A 20,617-nucleotide genomic window follows, 5' to 3' on the forward strand; every position below is an offset into this window, starting at 1 on the left:
TCATACTTATCATAGACTTTGCTGTACAGTAGTTCTCTCAGTTTGCTCGAAAAAGCTACCAGTGTGTTGGTGAAATCTACACACCATCAAGGCTGTCCTCGAACAAAACCTTTCACCGTTTCGCCTTGAGAGAGAAGGCCATTAGGAGAGACCAACCCCAATCCCATTTTTCAAATAAACTTCTGGCTATGCCTCTGATCCTCAAGACAGTTCAAGTAAATGGCTCAAGCCACGTGATTAGGCAAAACCAAACTTGAGAACTAGAGGATGTGCTCTTACTGTCCTCGCTTGTCCTACATTCGATGAGCTGACTGAAATGGCCAGGGCGGTTGTCAGCCTCGTGGGATCTTACGGCGAAGCCATACAGTGTGTACGGCTGCAGGTCCTTCACAACGACCTCCGGTGTCGTGCTTGAATTGTGAGGAGGTAAATGAAGGAAACGAGGAATAAGAAATGGATGTTATTGCATTCACGCAACACTGAAGTGTCAGAGATACCACATCTGCTTATTAGAATATAAAAACACGAGTGCATAAGGAAAACTTAGAGATTACTATAACACTAAACTGATCTCCTGCACTCACTAATTTCATAGCACAGGACAGGTCAAAGTTTGAGGCCATAGAAGCTTACCTTCTAACGTAATGTACCACAGAAGAGTTCATGTTGTTTTGGGGATGAACAGTGCTGTACCGAACAGTGTAGTAGGTAATGTTGTGAATGGAGTTTGGTGGCTTCCAGGACAAGCGAATAGAACGTGGTGACGTTGGCTCTGCTTCCAAGCCACCTGGCGGGTCTGTGCACAAAAGCAACGACTGCATTACCACGCAGGCACATGCACAGTTTATTAAAAAGACGCTGAAGGGCAAAATGGTTTTCTCATATTAGTAAATTGCTCTTTCACAATACCAAAGTTATTACATTCACCGTGAAAAGGCGCTCTGCAAGTGGGAAAGCATGCAAAAGGACATCAGTTATGACGTTGCCTTGAAATTACTGCATCAATCACAGTGGTGTCATATATTTTTATGGCATCTGCTAGGGCCTACATAATTCCTAATTTGTAAAAACCAAGTATGTTGTTCTGTGAGGAAAGCAGGACTTAACACAACAAGTTTCAGGATATTTCGTTGAGTCAAAGTTGACAAAATATAAAAAAAAAAACTTTGAAATTTGTGACTTTGAGTGCAGATATTAGCACAAACTTTACAAATTAAACCCTCACCTTAATTTTTTCCTGTATTAATAAACCTACGATGGTGAAATTATTGTTATTAAAGTTCCCAGAGTGCAATATATTGATCTAAACTGATATATCGTTAGCGTCCCTCTAAAGAGCCCCTCAGCAGGCATCGCTGCCCATTTTGGTTATGCACTGATATCTGTGAGGCACCGTCTCGGGAGAATGTTAGTGTTGTGGCAAAATATCTCAGTGCAGTACATTGTTGCAGGAGTTAGACTAAGTTTGTTAACCAATCTATCATTGCGACACCCAAAGTGGCTCGCTAGTGTCACGGATTTATAGACACCCTTCCAACTGACATATCCTTCTACCTCCCCCTTCCCCCCTCCCGATTCCCTTTCATATTCCCACACCCCACCCCCTGCAGAGAGTCACCAATACTAAGCAGATTGCATGTGCAACCCCAAAAGTAGTGCGAATTCTAGAACATACCAAACAACCGGTGATTATGCTGTAACTTTCAATGACATGTGCATCGAGAGTTCATGCATTTCATCCATAGGTAACACCTCAGCGACATATGACAGTGGGTGCCACTATCATTACAACCAGATATTTACTGGCTCTGCTAGGTCCAAGCTCACCAAGTAAGAAATTAAACTTTTAATTAAGGCCTTGATTGCTGTATTCTTAGATGTTGTCCCCACATTGTGACAATATGGCTGAAGGCAAAAATATAACACGCACCCACATCACCTTCTACAGTCAGGTTTTCAGGGTGGGTCAGGATTGTCTGTACAGCTTCCTGGCCATCCCCAAGATGGTTGAAGCAAGACACATGCACCTCATACCAGGTTTGAGGCTCTGAAAAAGATTAAAGTAAAGGTGCGTTATGTTTTACGAAATGTTCTCCATGCACCCGTCATTCATAAACAATAAAGTCAGAGCTTTGCCGCAAAGGTGAAGCAATGAGCGCGACAGCAATAATTGGAAGGTCACGCACAGAATGGCAAGCAGATCGAAACATGCCCCGAGTCTCTCGCCCACAAATGACGCACGAAACGTACTCACAGGTACAGATGAACACAAATAAGCGTCTCAGTTGTTACTTCGCTGTGTCTGAAAAGCGCACCCTTTTCGCAAATAGAAACTATGCAATGATTTCAGTCACCTTTGTGCGCCCAGTAACTACAAGAGAAACGTTGTAGTGAGAGCCTAATGCCAGCCAAGACGTACGACCGTCCCAACCGCGAGATAAGAAGCTAGCTCCTTCCCTCTGAGCGGCAAAGTATGCAGCGTGGGAGATGAGAAAACGCGCCGCCGCTAAAGCCCCTAGATGTTGGAAAGTAGCGACGCTCTTTTATCCACGCCGGCACTCTCTCGGCGCGCCGGCAACCTCCTCTTTTTTCACCCCCTCTTTCGCGGAGCCCGCGCATCCCAAGCGCTGAATGGCTGCGGCGGGCGATACCGCCCAGTCAGATGACCCTGACGTCACGAAAAGCGCGCGCAAGCAAACTTCGCGCGCTTTTCGTCAATCACGCACGCCATGAACCCTCCAGGCGCCACGCCAGCCCTGCCGCTCTGAACGTGTTTTTTTTTTTTTTTTGCGTAGAAACGTGAGCTTCGTTTTTTGTGGCAATGCCTGGCTGTTGCGCGTATCAGTGCAGCAGCAGGTCAGAGAAAGGAGTAAGATTATTTTATATCCCCCGAGGAGATAGGAATAGGAATGCCGTGCGCAGAAAGCAGTGGATCCACAACATCGGGAGAAAGGACTTCGCCCCTTCTAAACACGTCGTTCTTTGCGAGGTTAGTGTTACCGATTTCGTTAAATCTCTAGATAAAGTCGTACGAAGATTTTAATGCTCGTTGCATCGCTGGACTCTCCGTTCAGTTTAATAGCGAGCACATATAAATATGGATATAGCTGGGTCTGAATGAGTCGCTGAGCTTTTTTTTGTAATTCTCTGTGCCCTGAGATAGTTTTCTTGTGTTTTAGCGCGTGCGTTAGTTTTCTTAATGTGTGTAATTTGTAAATTAACGTGTGTAATTCCTACGCATGTGTGTGTGTGTGTGTGTGTGTGTGTGTGCGGGTGTGCGTTTATGTGTGTGCATGTGTGCGCCTGCGTGTATGCGTGTGTGTATGTATGCGACTGCATATGCGCGCTTATGTGTGTGTGTATGTGTGCGCCTGTGTGTTCGCGCGTTTCTGTACGTCTGTATTCGCGCGTGTGTATGTGCTTGTGAGGACGTGTGTGCGTGCGTTTGTCTATGTATTCGCGCCGGTGCGTGTGTGTGTGTGTGTGTGTGTGTGTGTTCCGCGTTTGATGAGGCAGCTAAGGCTTTCGTCTTAATAAGTCAATTAACAACCGCTCAATGATATCTTGGCAGCAGCCGTAAAGTAAATAGCCATACGCACGGAAGCAAAGTTACGTATCTGGTATATGTATGTATTATGCGTGTATGCTCATATAAAGAAAGAGCCACGTACGCGCTTTTCGTAATGGCTTTCTTCTGATAAACTTTACATCCTGAATTCTGTGAGTTAATTATAGCGTAACATAGTCTTAGAAGCTTCCATCTGAGCGGTGGGTTTTGCTTTTTTTACCAGACTGAGGTAAGTCCCAAAGTTAATGGAATGCAATATCTCGTCGTTTCATCGTGACGGAAGCCAGGCACGCACGGTGACTTCTATGCTTGCTTTTCGCCAACACAACATGAATTTTACAAAGCGACACTGCAGCACTTATCAAGTTCTCGTCTATACAATGTGCTGCCTACATTACATGCGTTTAATACACATCCGCGTTACAGACAGCCGAAGCGGCGATGGAGAGGTAAACCGCTAAGCCGCCAGCTGGTATGCTCATTTTTTCGAAGCGCTTCCGCTCGTATTTATCGAATCGTCTTAAAAAATATGTCTGCCATAATGTTCTATGGGAAGCCTACTTTCGTCACGACTCTTTCTTAAGGGACATATTCTCGTATAATGCTTCAAGGAGCCGATTAAACAAGCGCGCGCATTGAATCTAATGCGGCTGCAGCGAGCCAGTGGAGGGTTCAGCGTGCCGTGCGCACCGCACCGGCCGGGAGAGGGGAGAAATCCGAGGAGAATTGAGGAGGAAAATTGAGGAGGAAATTGAGGAGGAATTGAGGAGGAATTGAGGAGGAAACTTTCTAGATCTAGGGGCTTTAGCCGCCGCCCGCTCATGGCGCCATCTTGCTGGTAATGCTGAAAACACGATAGTCCCCCCCCCCCCCCCCCAATATGCCCATGGATATAAATAGCTTGCAGTTTGAACGTTGAAGGGGACGTGTTGCTCGATGGCTCAGGGGTTAGTGCCTCGCATTCACAACTCAGGGGTGCGAAGTACGATTCCGTGCGCCAAAGTCTTTTTCAGGTTTTTTTCTTTCATGCGTTTTCATATATATACATACATACACATACATATACGGTGTGTGACGGCGACGCCCACGCAGACAGCAAAATTCAGCGGAGGGTGTCCATATAACTGCTATCGCAATAAAAATTAGTATTTCTACAGACTGACAGGAAATGTTAATTTGACATGTCTAATGACACTAAAGCCTGAAAAACATAAGAGCTGAAGCCAAAGAATACTTAAATGTGCTGGAAAATGGTATAACAGATGTGTCATTAAAGGTGACAAATTGACAAACTCCATTCTGCAATAATTTTGTGGACAAGAAATAAGAACTACACTCTGTCTAGCAGAAGCTGTAAGCATGCATCATTACACACACACACACACACACACACACACACACACACACACACACACACACACACACACACACACACACACACACACACACACACACACACACACACAAACAAACAAACAATGTATTGTAAGGAAGCACACGCACCCATGCTCAAAAGCAGTCTCAGATTTTCTATAATAGGCAGGTGTAACTCAAGCTTCATATTTTTACTTACCGTATAAACCGAAATATAAGTTGAGATATTTTTAATGAAATAATAAGCTAAAGTCGCCCCTCATCTTATATAGCGGTGTCTAGCCGAAAGTGTTACGCTGTCTGGCAACATGTGGCTTGCATGTGCTTGTGAAGCCGGACGCGGCCACATCCGCATCCAAATCCAATCGCAGTCTGTTCTTTTACTTTTTCTCTCCGTCTGTTTTCTTTGTGTTCGTGATTTGCTTCCAATCTGTTCTGAGTTCTCGCTCCGCTTGACATTGCGCTGCATTTTTAGTGGGCTTTTTTTTTTTCTTTCACTGAATATGTCTAGCGGTGCGAGGAGGCAGTACTCAGCTGCGTTTAAATCAGATGTTGTTGAGTTGGCAGAAGGGAACGCGAATATGGCTTCTCAGCGTCGCTTTGGTGTATCGGAAAAAAGCGTGCGCTATTGGAGGGCGCAGAAAGGGAAGCTGCAGATGTGCAATCTTCGAAAAATGTCGTTTCGGGGACGAAGTGTCGTTCATCAGCAGCTGGAGGATAAGCTAGCCGACTTTGTGCGGGAAGTTCGTGCGCGCTCGCTGCCAGTGACCATGAATACCATTCGCAAGAAAGCCGTGGAACTTGCTTGAGAAGCTGGGCTCACAAGAGAAGAGTTTCGTGCACCGAACTCTTGGGTACGTCGATTTATGTGACACAAAGGATTTTCTCTCCGGCGGCGCACATCCATCTGTCAAAAGTTGCCGGAGGAGTTCGAGGACAAGCTCATACACTTTTAGCGCTTCGTGAACTGGCTTCGGGAGCAGAAGGACTACATGATGGGGCACATTGGCAACGCCGATGAGACCCCAGTGTGGTTAGACATGCCTTCGTCGACCACGATCACGCAGCGCGGCGCCAAGGATGTGAAGCTGTTGTCCACTGGCAACGAGCACTCGCGCTTCACCGTCTACCAGTCTACCATTCAGCAGTCTACCATTCTAAACATCTCCACAAGGATCTTAATTACAGGCCATTTAAAACGTGGATGGCCTGACTAAAGCTAGTGCACTCAATTTTAGAACTCGGCCACTGACTCCTGTGACAGCAGTTACTAATAATGCGCAGGTAGCGTTACCAGCGTTTCCTTTGGGTGAGAGATGTTGGTGTGGTAACTCACTCAAGTTGTACACTACATAGGAGAAGGTTGTGTTGGGCAGGACAATAGGGTCCAGGAACTGGCTGCCCTGCTCTCTAAAGCGCAGCTTGAAACCCGACATCAGGTTCTTTTCCTCTGGGGACACAGACCACCGGGCCTCCAGGGTAGTGGCATTGATGACGATCAGGTACAAAACTGGAGGCAATGGCACTGCAGGCAATCAAGAAGTTGAAGTTACATCTACGTACCAAGAAATGTAATTGTTTGCTCCTTTATTCACTCACTTATATACAGTGCCCTCAATGCATGTAGCGCATCATAGACCCCCCTCCTGCCTACGACTTCGCATAGAAGTCGGCAGTATTCACTAAATAAATAAATAAATAAATAGACAGTGAATTCACACTGCCTGCCTTATTACTAAGCAATAAATGAAGCTTCACCAAGGCCTTCAAAAAATATATATATATTAGTTGTGAACACTTGTTATGCTGAAATTAGTAGGGCAGAAAACAAACTTTATTGTAGGAAACTTGCGGGGAAACTTGAGAAAGAAATATGAAACCCAAGCGCCGACACTCAACCAAAATTTTATTGACAAGCGCAAAGCAAATATATACCCCCCCCCCCCCCCCCCCGTGGCTTCACACATATGACAACCCGTACATTAACAGAAGACAACTAGTGCGAGCAACCAATAAAAAAATAAACAAACACACACAAAAAAACTAAGAAAGCATGACATGACAAGCAGACAGAATAAAGAGCGCTGGTTTCCCTGATCATATGGTAACTAAGGCATGCGAAAAAGTGATCCGAGGAATAAGTCGGTAACAAGCCCGGCAGGTCAAATACCTGTTGAAAAAACAAAAAAGTTCTCTAGTTGTGCCATATATTCACGCGCTATCGCATGGGCTAAAAAATGTAGCAGGCAGACACGGCATGGATATGGTTTTTTCAATGCCCAACAAATTAGGAGGAATTTGCCGTCATGTAAACAAGAAAGCAGGAATCAAAAAAGCAAAGAATAATGCGGGATGTGGCTTTAAGCATCGATCTCAAGCAATTGAGTGTGCCTCTAGTGTTGTTTACCGAACCCCCCTGTCATGCAGCGCCGCATACATAGGCCAGACAGGAAAGTAGGTTAATGTTGGGGTAAGAGGGCATAAATCAGGTGTACGAAGCGATGACATATCGCATATGACTGTGCATTGTAGGCAGTGTGAATGTGAACCTCAGTTCAGTGAAACCAGAACAGTGTCACGGCATCATGACCACACAACTCAAGAGATTATTAAGGCCCAGCACATACAAAAAGAAAATGAATCATGCATCAGCTTCCCGTCTGTAGCTTTGCAAGATACAGAACTCTTGTACTTTAACGGGTAGAGAGATTGTTTTCTTGTGTATTTTGTTACTGGTAGCTCACACCAGTTGTCTCACGTTTATGTACGGGTTGTTATCTGTGCGAAGCTGCGCGTGGGTATATATTTATGTTTTTTGCATGTCAATAAAATTTCAGCTGAGAGTCTGCACTTGTGTTTCGTGCTCCTTTCTTTTGCTTTCGTCTTACCTCGTGGCGCTGTTTCAGTAGTATTAATTCATACCAACTTGCCCAGTTGTCAGTTATTCTAAACAGAATAGGCCTAATACAGTCAACCTAATGTGTGAAATGCGCTCTAGCAGCATTGAAGCTTACGACACTTGCAATGAAGAAAATCCTGATTAGAGTGTGGTAACATAACATAACCATGCCGAGCAAAGAAAGATGCAACATCTGACAGGCATTTCTTGTGAGGTGCAACATGCTAAGGTGGGAAATGCAAGGCGCTGAGATGCCAAGGAATGCCATTGGATGTACTCACACTTTACAAATGCTGTAGATCTTGTAGATTAAAAAAACAAAAACAAAAAACAATTAAGATAGTGGCATCCTTATCTATTTTATGTTTTAGTGAAGAAGTAATGGTGACATATTCTGAAATGGGCTTTTATAACAACGCCTATTGTCACCGACATTTTGCAAGGTTTCGTGTAGTCACCTAGCTTTAACACTTTACTTACTTAAAGTCTATACAGTCGAGCCCACATATAACAGCCCCACTTGGGTGCAGTCAGTGCGTTTAAGATATAGGTGCCGCAGTGCGGAGCGCTTGTTCATACAGTCGAGCCCACATATAACAGCCCCACTTAAAACGAACAATATCCGCGTGACCGTGAAAATATACATTGGTTCAATGGCACAAAATCGCACTTACAACGAACGTCTCCGAGCGCCGCTGATTGGTTACAGCGAACGGAGTCAGCGGTCTGTCGATTTCCCGGAAAACCAATTTCGACCACAGATCAGGCATTAGCGAGGTGCCCACACATTCTTATTGTTAAACGCCGACCCTGCCTCCGCGACCCTCTAGTTGCCGCTCTCCCACACCCATGGAGGAAAGAAAGCTGTTTCCTTCCTCTATGCCTCGACTGCTTTTTGTTACGCACCCCTTTGTTCTTTGTCCCCTTGCTACTCTGAGCACCCCACATCGCCAGACGAGGCCCGTGTTTTCACACTGCTACCGATCTTTCGAAGACCAGTCGGCCATCTACCTTGTTTTTGATCGCTGGTTGGCGTCGCCGGCCTGCAGTGACCAGACCATTTGCCAACATCGTCAACCACTGACTGTATCCGATAGTCTGCGTCTAGCGCACGTGCGTATGCTACCCCACCGACTCGCGATTCGTTTCGTGTTTAGGACTTGTTCTCTCTTACTTCGCACTCGGCTCAGCATGCCTTTTGCGCGTGTGCGGAAGCGCGAAAACGGCTGTTAATTTGTGCTGAACGAATCGCGAAATATTGAAGTTCGTGAGGCTACGCAAACCTGCCGGCGCAACAAAACGATTTTTCAACCAAGGCCGCCGATTCTTCGAACACCACCTTGCACACCGATCCAGGTGGTCATGCTTTCACTTCTGCGCGCGCAGGCACTCTTTCCAAGTTTTTCTACGTGCGAGTATTGCGGACCTTTCAAGCAAGCTACCCAACCTGCCCCCTTCCCGTGTGTTTTGGTTTTCAAGGTCGCCCTCCCGCCGCATCCTCCCCTCTCTTTATCGCAAATCCTTGCCCTTCTCTTGCAAGTCTGCTCTCCTCTCTTTATCACAACCCCTTCGCCCACGGAGGAAGGTTCCTCCATGCCTTCGCCCGTCTCCGCCGCTCCGCGATCCACGCTGGCTCGAATTAGTTTCGTTTTCTGACTGGACACGGGCCCAGACCTGTTCCGCGCATTCTGGCATGTGTGAGTCTTGCTCGCTATTGGTGTGCGTGTGTGGTCATGATGGCCGACGGGACGACTAGCACGCTTTTTCCTGCCACTCAACAAAATGTCGAAAATGTGACCGCTTGGCTTAAGCGTAATCCGTTAGGTGCCGCATTGCGGAGCGCTTGCTCATAGCTGTTGACCATCTGGCAGCCAACATGCCGCTTCGGGGGTCCCGGTATTCAGCTGTGGAGATGGTGAATATTTCGTGGGCGGTGGTGACGGCTACATGCACGTGAAACTGTTTTCGCGAGGCCAACTTCGTCGACGTCGGGCCTAATGCCGAGCCTGAAGCTTCCAAACTGCGGCGGCGATTTGTGGCAGTGCGTCATCGACTCCGACCTGGGAGAGTGGGTGGGACATCTGTTGCGATGGTTTAATTACGGCGGATGAAGATGCCGACACTGCAGAACCGTGCACTGATTGAGGCATTGTGAATGAAGTACGTGGCGAGAGCTATTTGAAGGAATCGGATTGCGAGAACGACGAAACTTTAAAGCCAGTGCCACATGCAGCTTATGCCACGAGCCTCGGCGAACGAGCACTCTGCCGTTTCAAATGAACTCAAGACCTCCCTTATCGCTTCTGCTCTTCAAAACACGTGCATCACGGACTTTATGGGGAAGAAAAATTGTGTTTTCACTTGCAACTTTTTTTAAAAGATGTGTTTCAATTACTACGACCTTCGGGATACAGCGAACGAATGCCGCGTCACGCTCAGGATCGTTATAAGCGGGCTCGACTATAGCTGTTGACCGCCGGCAGCCAACCTGCCGCTTCAGATGTCCCTGTATTCAGCTGCGGACATGATGAAGGCTTTGTGGGCGTAGGTGATGGCTACATGTGTGCGAAACTGTTTTTGCAAGGCCGACTTCGTCGGCGAACAGGACCACTCTTGCGGCTTTGTGGCAGTGCGTTGTCGATTTTGACGGCGACATTGGAAGGCGAGACATCTGCTGGGATGATTTGATTACGACTTATGATAATGCCGACACTGTGAAATTGTGCACGGTTGAGGGCATTGTGAATGGAGCACGTGGCAAGAGCGTGATTTAGAGGAATCAGATGACGGTGCCTTTTTAAATAAACTCAAGACCACCCTTATCGCTCGCATCTCTCATAATCATATGGTGGTTTTGGTACGTTAAACCTCACAAACCCACATATCAATCAGTTATCAAACCGTTATCACTTCCGCTCTTCGAAACACATGTAGCATGAACTTTTTCGCAAAAAGAAAAAAAAATTTGTATTCTCACTTGCAACTTTTTTATCTGTGTTTCATTTAGGAATACAGCGAACAAATGCCGCATCACGCTCAAGTTTGTTATAAGTGGGCTTGACTACATTTCAAGCAACACTGTACATGAGGCACAAAGAAGCAACCTGACAGTAAGCGACTCACTGGTTGAGGAGGACTTATGGGGCATGCGGTAGGTGACCCAGGGCCAAGCTTCATCCGAGAGAACTGGAAATCCCTCGGCTGTTCCAGCCATAACTCGCACATCGTACTCCTTGTTCGGTTCCAGACCTGATGGAAAAGAAAGATCTTGCCTCAACAAAGCCTCTTCTTCCATGCACGTGCAGCCTTTCTCTTGAGTAGTGTTGCAATCTTCTTCTCACAAGGATTCACTTACGCGTTTTGGAATCAAGTACTATTTGCAGATATTGTTGTTGATGGGGCAGTTTGAAATGAACAAGCATACAAGCACTAAAAACAGTGGAATGTCGATAATATGATTCCGGATAATACTTTTTTTCAACTCATAGGTTTTTTTTGTATTCCTGTCCAATGCCCGTGGGGAATGATGCAAATTCTTGTCCAAACTTTACAATGCGACCCTGAAAGTGCGACCAATAAATCTAGAAATCTTATGGTCATTCTTCAGCATTCTAGGTAAAAACCACGCTCAAAGAAGCTCCAATCTGCACGTTGCAGAGCTGCTGCAGCAGCATCATTTTTGCAGCCAGATGCTGCTAAGCGATCCTTTTGCCGTAAAAAAAGAGTACAATGCTAGTTGACCATCTACTTCATTGTTACTGAATAAAAATGAAATACTGAAGGAGTATGCACATTTGCCTCCTCCTTGTTATTATTATTTTTTACCATTTTGGTTAATACATTTTCATTTTCCTGTTTTCATGAAAAATGTATTGAGATTCCACTGCATTCATCAGAACCCAAGCCAATAGGAGATCACAGGTGCTTTGTTTCTTATTAGCAGTAGTAAGAACGTTGGCAAACATTACTTCACCGACGAGATTTCACTAACTGTGATTTCTACAAGTTTCAAGGTCTGCTTCTTTTTTTCAAGAAGTGCTGACTTTGCAGAACGAAAGCGGTATTGTAATGTGCTTTGTAATGCCACACGTGCATAATTATTTTACTTTAATGTTACAGGGCTTCAACCACAAAAACCTGTGGCCACCACTTTTTCCAGGCCATGCAGCAATGTTTGGGAACTTCACGATTGTTTCAGACTGTTCTGTTGAGATTACAAACAGGGCATGTGTAACTAAATATATCCTAGCGTTAGCCCCAGCCCTTGAGACAACCCTGGAAGGTACGGTAAGGCATATCTAGAAGTTGACCAATTTCACAAACAAGCGGATCATAGATGAATGACTACTGCGACTGCTGCTATCAATGTACAGCATGCATTGCTTTCACTTTGACTGTTAATTTCTTGGGCACAAGTTTGCCTAACAAGGTGTTCAACTTATAACAGCCCAACTTCCACCTCCTTCAACGTCCCGACCACGTGACAGTATATTTCCTGAACCGGCAGGGAACACACAAAACACTCCGGCAGCAAGCAGAAGCAACTCACCAGTGATGGTGTACTCTCGGACGGTTCCCTTGACAACCAACACGTTGTTATAATTCTGTCCGTGCAGGCGGTAGTGGATGCGGTAGAGTGCAATGTTGCCCCTGGCAACAGTTGGTGGGAGCTCGCTCCATGAGATGTGCATGGTTGTTGGAGTGAGACTGGTCACAGTCACAGACGGGGCACCAAGCGGCACTGTGAAGAGGCAATCATTCAAAACAAAATAATTAAATAAAAGCATGGCACTCGTTAAAGATACGCTGATGAACGATTATAGGTCAGCTTGCTCGAGATAAGATTTTGTCAAAGCTCCATTTTTGCTTAGTTTGTGGGAGAACATTTGACTCGATAACTGTGAACGGCTATGTTTCTCTGTTTGGATTCCCCATCTGATCGTACCTAAACAGCTGATCACAAGGCTTGGCCATTTTGAAACACTTAACTGGTCAAGATTTATCAGTAAAAAAAAAACACAACAAATAGAAGGAAACGAGGACTAACGCTTCCTCGTATTCCAAGCTGCTTTTTTTTCATTTTGCACAAATAATTTATCTCAGTCAGTTTTGTACACCCAACTGACCCAACAATCAATTCTTTCAAGCAATGAAGTCTGGCACACAGATCATGCAACAGCAATCGTACCATGCGACATCACTGTGCAAAAAGCAGCCGAAATTCCAAAACAGGAGTCCAGACACCGTTTCCATAAAGGAAACCCAAGTCGTAGCTGAATAGTCAATGCACAAATGGCAATAAATAACACTGGCTGCAACGTCCATGATTACAGCAAATATCGTTGGTAAATTGTTCAATGCTAACATGCAATTCACTTTCGTTCAATTAATAGTTTAAATCTCTCATGAGTGCAAATGATCAGAAATATTAACTAAAATAGTAAAAAAAAATGTGGCTGAAAAAAAAAAAAAGGCACCAACATGTTGAAATGGTGATTCAGAATTTTCTTTGATTTTTTTTTTATCCTCCTTTGAAAGAAAGGTATTTTGTTCACTGAGATGCGTGACTCAACGTACCGTCTTCTCCAGTGATTTGGATTACTTTCTCGGACTGCTCACTGGCACCCTTGCCACTGTAGGCCCGCACGTAGAATGTGTAATTGGTGAAGGGCATCAGCTTTTCTATAAGGAGTGCCGTGTTCACAGAGACCTTCTGAAGCTCATTGCCACCTGCAAGAAAGTTGACAAACACCTTCAGACAAATCTAGCAGAATGTTTAATAAGATAGGGGAAACATCTGTATTGAGCAGAAGCTGTTAGTGTTGTGTCTGTAAAGGTCAGCTGTCTCATCCAGACATGTACGAAGTTTTCCTGACTAAGTTTTTTTAGACAGCGTGCGACACAAAAAAGTACTAGTCACTTGAAAGCATCATACAAATTGCTATGATCCACAGGTACGCCTTAAACAAACGAAAAGCCTTTAGACTTGCAACAAAGTGTTCACAGACCACTTATAGCACTTTTGCATGGGCACTGCCATAATGCAATGCGCAGCTGTCATGCCTGTGAGCATCGTCCGGCATTGACTTCAAAGTAGCTGGCAACTTGCCCAGTAAACACAGAACAACATTGTTATCACATAATGGCTGACAGCCCGAAAACAGTTACTACATACTCTTGAGGGATCCTTTACTGGTTTTATCATGCCACACTTTGTCCTAAACAGTCAGCAAAGTTAGCTCAAGCACCTTTTTCCTTTGGATCACTGATGGATTTTGCACTTAGAAGGTGTTATATGGCAATGTGTGCATTCGAGCCTGTAGCACCATTTTTTTTTCCATTTTTTCAATCTTCAATCTAACTACCTTTAACTGTTTATAGGTCTGTGATAATAAAAATACAGTCCTAATTCTATTTCATCTTGTTCAACTTTAATTTGTAGTCGGTGACTCAATTAAAATCAAAACAAAATTTAATAGAGGAGATAGAATAACTGCATCACATGCTGCCACGAACCAGTCCAGCATCACATTTTTTTTCTCTCTCTCAAGAAAGCATGCAGCCAAAAAAAAAAAAAAACATAAAAAATAGTGCGCACATGACAGCATTCTGCTAAGCCATTTGATTGAAGTCAAGTCAGAAGAAAAACGGCTCTTTCTGGTACCTGCTGTGGGGAGGTAGTGGATTGAGTAGGCCTGGATTGTCTGTCCTGGCGATATGGCAGAGGGGTTCCAGGAAAGTAGAATGGCTGTGCTTGAATTTGTCACAGCCTTTAAACCAGTCGGAGGGATCGGCTGGTCCCCTGCAAATGAGAGTGGATCGAAAGTGGCAGGCTCACATGCCGATACTGTATGACCCGTACTGCTTGATGAAAGAGGAACGATTTTGCGGGTCAATTTCCTTTCTTGTGGTTCGACAGAACGGCGACACCTTCACTTTGTACGCAGATCATGACATGTATTATGCAACCTACACATTCTGCAGGACGGAAGATCCACAACACTAAATCATTGACGTGAAAGCTTTTTGGTAGACATACAAAGTGTCAAGCTCAGATCTGAACACATTAGGTTATCAATGCTTAAAAAGAAGCTGGAGACTTCCTCTCATAAAGCATCACTATACATGTTTGAATAGATTTATGTTGTACCAAAGTGCCTAAATGAATCTGACTTACCAGTTGAGAATATTATATCACGTAAACTTACACATTTTACGTCTGTTTATATTCTTTCTTTTTTGAAAATAATTTTTCTTACTCACCTCTAAAATCATTTATTCCTGCTCCCCGTCCTTATACAGAGAAGCATGACAGCGATAATTTTTTTCCCTGGCAAAAACCTCTGTATAGAATTAAAGCTCATCTCTCTCTCTCTCTCTCTCTTTATACTCAGATGTATCATTAATGACACAGGAAAAAAGTTTTAAACTTGGAAACCAAAAGATATTGCACACTGTTAGCCCACTGCCAGGCAACTGCGCATTGAGAACCAATTTACCTGAGGCATTCAGCACCAGTCGAGCAGCGAGGGTGTTCATGCCAGCTACGTTGGTAGCCAGGCACTGGTAGAAGCCCGCATCACGCTTCACTGGGTGAGAGATGACGAGCACATTGCTCGCGGGGCGCCGCTGGTGCGATGGGCCACTGTCTTCAACCATGTGGCGTCGCACCTTCCGCAGAAACTTGTTGTCCTCTGACCGCATCACCTTTTGGTGACGAGAAGATACAACAAGAGAGAGAGGTTAGGTGGCCCCTTGGAGTTCAACTTAATGTTGATAAAAACAGAACAGTGTTGGTAGATAATTCATTCCAGGAAAGCATAGATAACAATAATAAAATACAACAGTTAAGGTCAAACAATTAAAGCAAGAAAATTCACTTAAAAGATCAAAACCTGCTCAAAAAGCGTGGTCTTTTTTTCTTTTTTTGAGGCACCAGTGAAGGCAACACAATGTAACATAAACAGCTGGCTCCCCTATTTGCTTAGAAGGGAAACTGTGACACAGAAATAATAAGGAAAAGGTATATCAAAGTAAGGGACAAGACGAGAGTGAAGTGATGGTCGGGAAACAAACATGCCTTAGTGGCATGTTAGTCTAACTAAACAAGAAAAAATAGGCATGAGCATGACGTGTAATGAGAAAGCGAGTTAACCGAAAGGAGGCACGTGATGGGATTGGCAGAAAGTTAGGTGGACAGACGAGATTAAAAAGTTTGCAGAGATAGCAAGGTCACAGCTGACATGGAGCAGGGTTAATTCGACTAACGGGAGATGCCTTTGTGTCGCTAGTGTGTAGCCAAAATAATGACGATGCTGGAATTGTTTAAAAAAAAAAGTAACTTCCTCACGAAATGACAGCCAACTTCACAAGGTCAATGAAATGCGTGTGCTTCCCTGCTAATTCAGCAATGACATCAGCTGTCTCTCATATCGTCCTTCTTCAGTACTAATCTACGCAGCAAAGTTAGTCTTAGGCATGTTTGCCCTGCACCACTCTAAGCCATGGCAACAAGTACTTCACAAAGTCCACAAATGTTCACAAAAGTTTATGCCATTTAAGTGTTACCTGATGGTCTAATTCATAAGGTGCCCATTCAAGAAAGCACTGCTGAAAAGCACAAAGTTGCACAAGTACTCATGGACTGAAATGCAACATTTATTTAGTACGACGAATGCTATGAGCAATTGCTCATGATAACCGCATTATGTAGCTATAAATCTGTCACTAAAGATAATTTTGGCTCTAATTTAGGCGTCCGAGTCAAAATTATGCCGGTATGAAACGAACTGTGGGCGCTGGAAATCAAAGTATGCGCACAACTTAGCCTATTTTCGCATTTCAATCCATGAGTAGTGTGCTTCCACACTTAAAACAAACATCGATTTAACAAAAAGATATGGAATTATCTCACGTTAAAATGCATAAGCTTGCACAACTAAACCCGAGTACCAATTTCAATTAAACGAGGCCTTGATTCATCAGTCTACATCAACTTCGGCATATTCGTGAGAACATATTGCAAAGAATACTCAAGAATGCTGATTTATTTTGAAAGATAAATCGATCCACTATGCTGTCACAACTTTTTTTTTTTTACCTAGTAAAGGCACATAATGCTAAAGTGATCTTGACCCACCTTAATGCGACCATTGATGACTAGGGGCTGGCCATCTTTGAACCAGCGCACTTCAGGTGCAGGATATCCCTGGGCATCGCAGTCAAATCGAACTGTGCGAGCAGCGGGGCGAACTCGACTTATCATGTCTGATGCAAAACTTGGGGGTTCTGCAAAGAGTGAGAACAAAGATTGAACAGGAAACTTTGAAGGTAAATGTGAAACATTTCCAGTATGCATTGGCAAACACACAAAAAAAAGGAGGGGGATGGGAGGGGTAAATTGATTTGACATTCTTTGAATAGAACTGAGGCTACCTTTGCCTGGAATACAACAGAAAACCCAGTGTCAGTGTTACAGAATCCCGATAAATGCATGAAAAACTGTATAAAAACATTTAATTCCTCCCTATCCTTTTTAATCCTCCCTTACCCCCATCCCCTGCGCAGAACAGTGGAGGTGCCCTCCATTGAGAGAGGCAGTAACGGAACTGCGCTTATTTCTTCCTTTTCCCCTTTCAAAAGTAACTTATAAGATAGCTAGAGCTTATGTGCAACCTGGGCTTAAGCGTGTGATAAGCAACACTCGCAATAATTTGCTTATTTATCACACCCTCAAGGTCTTTCAAATGCTAAATAGATAGTTATGTGGGGTTTAACGTTCCAAAACCACCACATGATTATGACAGCGTTGTAGTGAAGGGTTCAGAAAATTTTGACCACCTGGAGTTCTTTAATATGCACCCAAATCTGAGCACACCAGCCTACACCAATTTCGCCTCCATCAGAAATGCAGCTGCCACAGCCGGGATTCGATCCCACGACTGTGGGCCTCCAGCCGAGTACACCGCGGCGGGGCGTCTATCAAGTGTTCACAAAGGGGCGCAACTTACAGAGCATATCGAAAGGTCATAAAGCATTCGGCATAAGAAGCATATTTTGACATACATAATTCAAAAGTGATACAATTAAATGTAGCTATTACAAGGAGAAACGAATGTAAGAAGCGAAAAATCTGAACTTCATTTAACAGGTTATAGAAGCTATAGACCAGAGGTGGGCAACCTGAAGGCCCGCCAGGCACTTTTGTGCGGGCTCTGGCACAATGTCAGAACCCATCCCCTCTATTTGTCCCTCCCTATCTGAAAGCCAACTTCACATTTTTTTATTCTTAAATAGGGTTTGCATGTGTAATTGATTGATTGATTGATATGTGGGGTTTAACGTCCCAAAACCACCATATGATTATGAGAGACGCCGTAGTGGAGGGCTCCGGAAATTTTGACCACCTGGGGTTCTTTAGCGTGCACCCAAATCTTTTGCACGTGTAACAAATGTACTAAATTGCAACCTTGTGACATGTTTGCAGGAAGCATGCCTTACTTCTATTCCAATTTTGTACAAATGTACTGCCAATACGCCCACTTTTTTCTCTTTGCCTCCAGCCAAGCCCCCCCCCCCTGTTCATTGTCCAGGCCCCACTGTAAAGTGGCCCTTTGCCTGAAAAAGTTGCTGAACTTCTATAGATGTTTTAGAGCAGCAATATAGAGGGAATTCCTTTATCAGTCGGCTCTTTAGTGCATATGTAACAAATGTTAATATCGGAGCTCAATGGATCAAACTATGTGAACAAAGCAAGCTAAAATCTAACAGCAGGTTGTACCATTTTCCTCATAAAGGTCAGTAAAAATATAGGGTTCATGCTTCTGCTCTACATCCAGAACACAACACCTGTAAACTCTCGGCAGAGTGCATGTCACGGTTTAACCCACTGGCCCAGCTGATCATAGAAAACAACGAGTGGCAGTGAAATCGGAACTGTCACCACTATAGGCACCACAATTTTTCTTAAGGTTCAGCGAGTCTTAACATGAGGTCACAGCAATAGCCCACATAATGCAAAAAATTAGGTAATGCTGATGGCAAATTTTTTTCCGACTGCCATTATTTGCTTCTTACCCCTTAGCAGCTGAAACAAACTGCTTGAACTTAGTGCTTTTTTTCTCTTTTAAATTCTATCAAAAATGGAACTCCTAGACATTAATAAAAAAGCAACTGTCTTGTTTCACATCTATTACTACATGTGGACACGGAAACCACTGAACATGGTGACTGTTCCAAGTGGACAAAGCGCGAACTTACCATGAATGATCAAAGTGTGCGACTGGGATGATAATGAAAGTGTCTCAGTAGCTGTAGTTCGTGATGTGCTGATGAGGCATTTGTAGGTGCCAGCGTCGCTTCGTGTCAGGTTAGTAATTCGCAGATTACCATGACCGAAATAAGTGCTGCGGCCTTCAGGCAAAAGTGCTCCCCCTGAAAGAGGCAAGGCAACTTAAAAGATTGCAGAGAGTAACGATACTGAAAGTTTACAGCAAGTAGAAAGATTCAAATGTTGACGACATATCAAGCTAGCCGTTGACAACATACAGAGAGTAACAATGCTCCAAGTTTACAGAAAGTAGCAAGATTCAGATTTTCATTGCATATCAGGCTAGACGTTGACAGCATAGACACAATGTTAAAGCAATACAAAAGTGCATAACAGCACGTGCTAGAAGGAGCATAGAACACAATTAAACCATGTTCTCTTCACTAACATGCTAGTGCAGTTTTGTTATTTATTATGAATCGAATGACCCTACCACAAACAAAAAATGTCAGCTGTAATTGCTGCAGAGCAATGCAGGAACAAAACTGCACCTTAAATGTAGAGCAGAAAATGGACATAACTTCTCGGAGAATGTAACAGACACGATTACCACGTTTGTAAGAAAACAAATGCGTCAATGAGTAACCTACAACCTAACTCTGACAAAGTAAAAGTGTGTGTATAACTTCACAAATGAGTGTGATGAGGTAGTACATTGCTCAAAGGCTCACCTTGTCGTATCCATGTGACAAAAGTGTGCTGTGACGACCTGGCAAAACATTCAAGCTCAACTGTGTCTCCCGTTACAAGTGTCAGCTCCTGGTCAGATGGGTTTAGGAACTCTGGTGGCTGATCAGGGGCTTCTGCGAGTGAGAGTGAACAGAGACAAGAGGCCGACATGCCGAATAAAAGAGAAACATTGTACGGAGAGCGGGTAATGATTCCGACAAGATTTATCAGCATATATACCACTGCAGTCTAGGCATGCCCGCATGTCGCAGAAACTTCGAAGAAATAGGAAATTTGAGGCATGATAGCTTAACCAGCAATGTTAACTACCAACATAACTTAACTAGCTACTGAAGCAGCTTCACTAGCCCTCACCATATGTTAAATGGACAATAATAAAGAAGTACTGATACACATATAGAGTGAAACTAGACAAAGGAAAAATACTGCTTATTTTACCCAGTTGCTAGATTCTTTTCATCTTACGACTGACTAAACCATTTGTACTCTAAGTGGGCAAGTCTTAAGAGCGATTGTTTCTAGCGAACCATTCCCTACTGATACCGCTAATAACAAAGTCCCGTGTGGATGCACCAAAAATAAATGATAGAAAAAAATTCCATCAGAAGGTACATTATCTGTGCTATTTTCTTTTGCTGTGTATCACACACATCAGTCGATGGTGCTTATATTGTAGAATGTGATATCGTTTCTTTTCCTTCTTAGATGTCCATAAGCTTCACCAATCTATGGCTAGACAAAAATGCAATGGCCACCT

At 44.0% G+C, this 20,617-nt stretch overlaps 1 protein-coding gene across 1 annotated transcript in view; it reads right to left on the bottom strand.

Moving 5' to 3' along the window:
* LOC119171983 (protogenin B) overlaps nucleotides 1-20,617 on the bottom strand; it is a 251,125-nt gene that overhangs the window by 22,379 nt on the left and 208,129 nt on the right. The window contains exons 6-17 of the mRNA XM_075892781.1: nucleotides 19,842-19,973; nucleotides 19,101-19,274; nucleotides 16,981-17,129; nucleotides 15,341-15,548; nucleotides 14,506-14,643; nucleotides 13,419-13,571; nucleotides 12,391-12,582; nucleotides 10,965-11,090; nucleotides 6,279-6,467; nucleotides 1,931-2,047; nucleotides 634-796; nucleotides 280-410 (exon numbers count right to left, since the gene is read on the bottom strand). Of these exons, the coding sequence (XP_075748896.1) occupies nucleotides 280-410; nucleotides 634-796; nucleotides 1,931-2,047; nucleotides 6,279-6,467; nucleotides 10,965-11,090; nucleotides 12,391-12,582; nucleotides 13,419-13,571; nucleotides 14,506-14,643; nucleotides 15,341-15,548; nucleotides 16,981-17,129; nucleotides 19,101-19,274; nucleotides 19,842-19,973 (1,872 nt within the window). The remainder of the gene's footprint in view (nucleotides 1-279; nucleotides 411-633; nucleotides 797-1,930; nucleotides 2,048-6,278; nucleotides 6,468-10,964; nucleotides 11,091-12,390; nucleotides 12,583-13,418; nucleotides 13,572-14,505; nucleotides 14,644-15,340; nucleotides 15,549-16,980; nucleotides 17,130-19,100; nucleotides 19,275-19,841; nucleotides 19,974-20,617) is intronic.

This window comes from Rhipicephalus microplus, chromosome 4, assembly GCF_043290135.1.
Source record: "Rhipicephalus microplus isolate Deutch F79 chromosome 4, USDA_Rmic, whole genome shotgun sequence".
In the NCBI taxonomy this organism is placed as follows: Eukaryota; Metazoa; Arthropoda; class Arachnida; order Ixodida; family Ixodidae; genus Rhipicephalus; species Rhipicephalus microplus.